The 3,597-nt window shown below is 51.7% G+C and overlaps 1 protein-coding gene across 1 annotated transcript in view; it reads left to right on the top strand.

Annotated features, from left to right (window-relative positions):
* LOC108444182 (ankyrin repeat and LEM domain-containing protein 2) overlaps positions 1 to 3,597 on the top strand; it is a 25,117-nt gene continuing 21,520 nt past the window's right edge. Inside the window, exons 1-3 of the mRNA XM_017725201.2 lie at positions 1 to 274; positions 2,112 to 2,287; positions 3,435 to 3,597. The exon at positions 3,435 to 3,597 is cut by the window's right edge and continues 74 nt beyond it. Coding sequence (XP_017580690.1) covers positions 2,119 to 2,287; positions 3,435 to 3,597 — 332 coding nt within the window. The 5' untranslated portion in view covers positions 1 to 274; positions 2,112 to 2,118. The remainder of the gene's footprint in view (positions 275 to 2,111; positions 2,288 to 3,434) is intronic.

A 3,597-nucleotide genomic window follows, 5' to 3' on the forward strand; every position in this document is an offset into this window, starting at 1 on the left:
GACAGGAAAGCCCTGGAAGGGCAGAGAAGAAGCGCCTTGAAGAAACAGTCTAGCATGGCAGCCTGTTAGCCAGCCCGCTAATCTAAAGGAGAAAGGTGGTCCTGAGGGACGCGTTAGTGCGGCTGAGGTGCGGGTTCATGGCCGAGTGGGACGTGTGAAGCTCTGAGGATCCCCTGACAGACTCGCTGCTCCTCCGGAGAACAACAGATAAACAACAACAACAACAATAGCGGCGGCTGTAATGGAGCTGCAGGACTGACGAGCCGAGTTGACGGTAATTCATCTCGTCATTTCGTCTCTCTGGGGCTTCGCGGTCCCTCCCGACCTCCCCGCTGCCCTTTGGTTAACAATGGCTGAGTTTGGCTTCCCATTCGCCAGACTGTTGTTCGAATTTCCCCGGTCCACCTTAAATGCTGCAGCAGCCGCGTTCCGGAGCCCGAGGCGCCAGAACGCGACTGCAGCTCTGTTTAAGGTGGACCGGGGAAATTCGAGCAAGCCGTGTTTCTGCGCCGCTTCAGCGATTTAAACGCGCGAGCCGGCTCTGGCGGCTCCGGTAGGACGCCGTGTTGTGTGATAGTGCAGCGATTTGGGGGTTTTAACGCGGTGTTTGTGCCTCTGGAGCGTCTGTCTTTCTCCACCCGGCGCCACACACTCAACACCAGCCTGAAAACCCCTCCTGCCCCACCGCGCACGCGCGCCACGGAGGTCCGACTCCTGGAAGAGTCGGTTCGCTTGAACCGGTACTCTTTCGTCGGTGAGCCGATTCAAAAGTCCCGACTGAATCTAACGTCTGTGTGAAGGACACATCCACCCAGTTTCCTCAGAGTTTCTGCGTAATTCGGTGTGTGTGTGTGTGTGTGTGTGTGTGACGGGGCTCGGAGCAGTTTGAGGCTCGGATTTCTTTACAGTGACAGTGTTAGGAGCCCTGTCAGCAGATGTTTGTTCCCGGTCAGATCTCAAGGCCTGACTGATATAATCCGCTAATATTGCCGTGGTTTCGGTTTTGCTGTACATCCCTGTGACCTGCCCGAACTGTAGTAGTGGTTCGTCAGTGGACGCTTCTTTGTGCCTTTGACTCCCTTAATAAGGAAAAGATCAGTCTCGCTGAATCAAATGCCAAAGGAGTCGGTTCAGTGAACTGCTGAATCGTTCTGATTCCCCTTTTGTGTTTTTGAGTAGAGCTTCACAGGAAATAACGTTGCATGTTATAACAGCATGAATTATTAATATTTCTATATATATATTACTCACTTTAATAGGTACACCTGTTCAGTTGCTTGTTAACACAAATAGCTAATCAGCCAATCACACGGCCGCAGATCACTACATTCAGGCCTGTAAAGGTGGTCAAGACGACTTGCTGAAGTGCAGACCGAGCATCAGAACGGGGAAGAAAGGGGATTTAAGGGGCTTTGAACGTGGCGTGGTTGTTGGTGCCAGACGGGCTGGTCTGAGTATTTCAGAAACTGCTGATCTGCTGGGATTTTCACGCACAACCATCTCTAGGGTTTACAGAGAACGGTCCGAAAAAGAGGAAATATCCAGTGAGCGGTCAGTTGTGTGGACGAAAATGCCTTGTTGATGTGAGAGGTCAGAGGAGAACGGGCAGACTGGTTCCAGATGATAGAAAGGCAGCAGGAACTCAAATAACCAACCAAAACCTCTGAGGAACGTTTCCAACACCTTGTTGAAAGTGTGACACGAAGAATTAAGGCAGTTCTGGAGGCAAAAGGGGGTCCAGCCTTTTACTAGCAAGGGGTACCTAATAAAGTGGCCTGTGTGTGTGTGTGTGTGTGTGTGTGTGTGTGTGTGTGTGTGTGTGTTAGAGTATACGCATGAATATATAACATGAACGTTACCACACTGGAGCAACACAGTAAACAGAAATCAGTTCTGGTTACTTTCACTTTCTCTTACATGGCGACGAGGAGGAGTCTGAAAACTCCGCCCACATCACGGCGCTGGTAGAAAACTAGTCCCATCTCCCGAAGAGGTGGTCATGCAGATTAATCGCAGCAGATGGAGTTCGTGCTGGTAAAAGCTGGTGTCCTCTCTGTTCTGACTCTCCGAGTGCCGTAACGTGTGCCGTCTCTCCCGCTGTCTGTGCGCAGGTGCAGGATGGAGGCGGCTCTGAGCCGGCTGAGGGCGCTCAGCGCTGACGAGCTGAGGGAGGAGTTTACGAAGGCCAATCTGAAGTGCGGCCCCATCACGGCCACCACGCGCGCCATCTTCGAGAGGAAGCTCGCTCGAGCGCTGCTGGAGACCGCCGGAATCTCCGAAACAGAAGGTGGCGCCGCCAGCAGGGGGCGACGTGATGTGTTACGTTACCTGCGCCTGCCTGTTCTCATTGACTGAGCGTGCAGAGCTCTGATCTGAGGGGTTTCTGTACGGTCTGCGATTTGATGACCGACGGCTGCGAGTTTATCGATGAACTCAGCTTTACTGTTTCATCAACTTTAGCTCATCCGATCTGTGATGAGCTGTGATCTGATGATCGTCGACCAAAGTCAGCTTTAAACATGAAATTCTTAAGTCCGATGAGGAGAAAAGCTAGAAAGAAGCTAAAAACCAGCGTAAACAGTGTAAACAGCCCTGCAGCAGCTGCAGGCGGCGCGTTACTGGCTCACCTTCTTTCCAGGCTTTTACTTTTTGGCTGGAATTGAACTGTGAAGCCAACTGCGTCTGGAATAGGCTGCTTTAAAAAAAATCTCGCTCTATATTTTTCGCTATATGTTTACGCTCTTGAAGCATTTGCCATACATTTTATGAGGTACAGTATCATCGCCCCCTAGTGTGCAGGCACGTTTATGGAGAACGAAAGATGGGCTGGAATGGGCTGCGTTCACGTTACCAGGTTAAAGTGGCACAGATCTGATTTTTTGCTCTAATGTGACTCGGATGTGGTGTTTTCAGGGCTGTGTGAACACAAATCTGATCTTTTCAAATCCAACCGGAGTCACTTTCATATGTGGTCCTAGATCGGATACGTATCCTTAATGTGACGCTCAGATCGGCTTTTTTCCCACCGCGCAGTCATTCGGCGTTTCCATAGCAACAAACAGACGTTAAAGCCTGTAAACGGTGGAAAAGCAGCTCATCTCACCTTTTCCTCCTCCGTCTGGCTCTAATAATGAAGCTGAGAGCTGATCAGAGTTAATGATCTTCTCAGAGAAGCTCGTTCTGCTCGCTAGTTTGTGCTGATGATGCAGCGATTCAGTCACGTGACATTACTGAGGAGGAGGAGCTCACGAGGGTCAGTTCAGGCCGGTTCATCACATGACCGGTTGAGTCACTGACCTAAACGAGTGTGAACCGTCGGAGAGTCGGATTTGAGGGAAAAACCCGATTTGAGCAACGAGGCTTGTAATGTGAACGTAGCTGAAGTGTCTTTGAGTGTCGTGATGTCCTGTTGTTGCCATATCGCCCACCTTTAGGTGTCGCCCCGGAGATGGGCGGAGCCCCGGCGCCCCCTCCCCCGAGCGCGGCGGCTGGCGAGGAGGGAGACGTGGGCTACGATCTGGGTCTGAACCCGCCGGAGGAGGAACCGCTGAGCGATAAAAGCAGAGCAGCCTCCGTTCAGCCCGACGCTCAGACTCC

Source organism: Pygocentrus nattereri, chromosome 20 (assembly GCF_015220715.1).
Source record: "Pygocentrus nattereri isolate fPygNat1 chromosome 20, fPygNat1.pri, whole genome shotgun sequence".
Classification (NCBI taxonomy): Eukaryota; Metazoa; Chordata; class Actinopteri; order Characiformes; family Serrasalmidae; genus Pygocentrus; species Pygocentrus nattereri.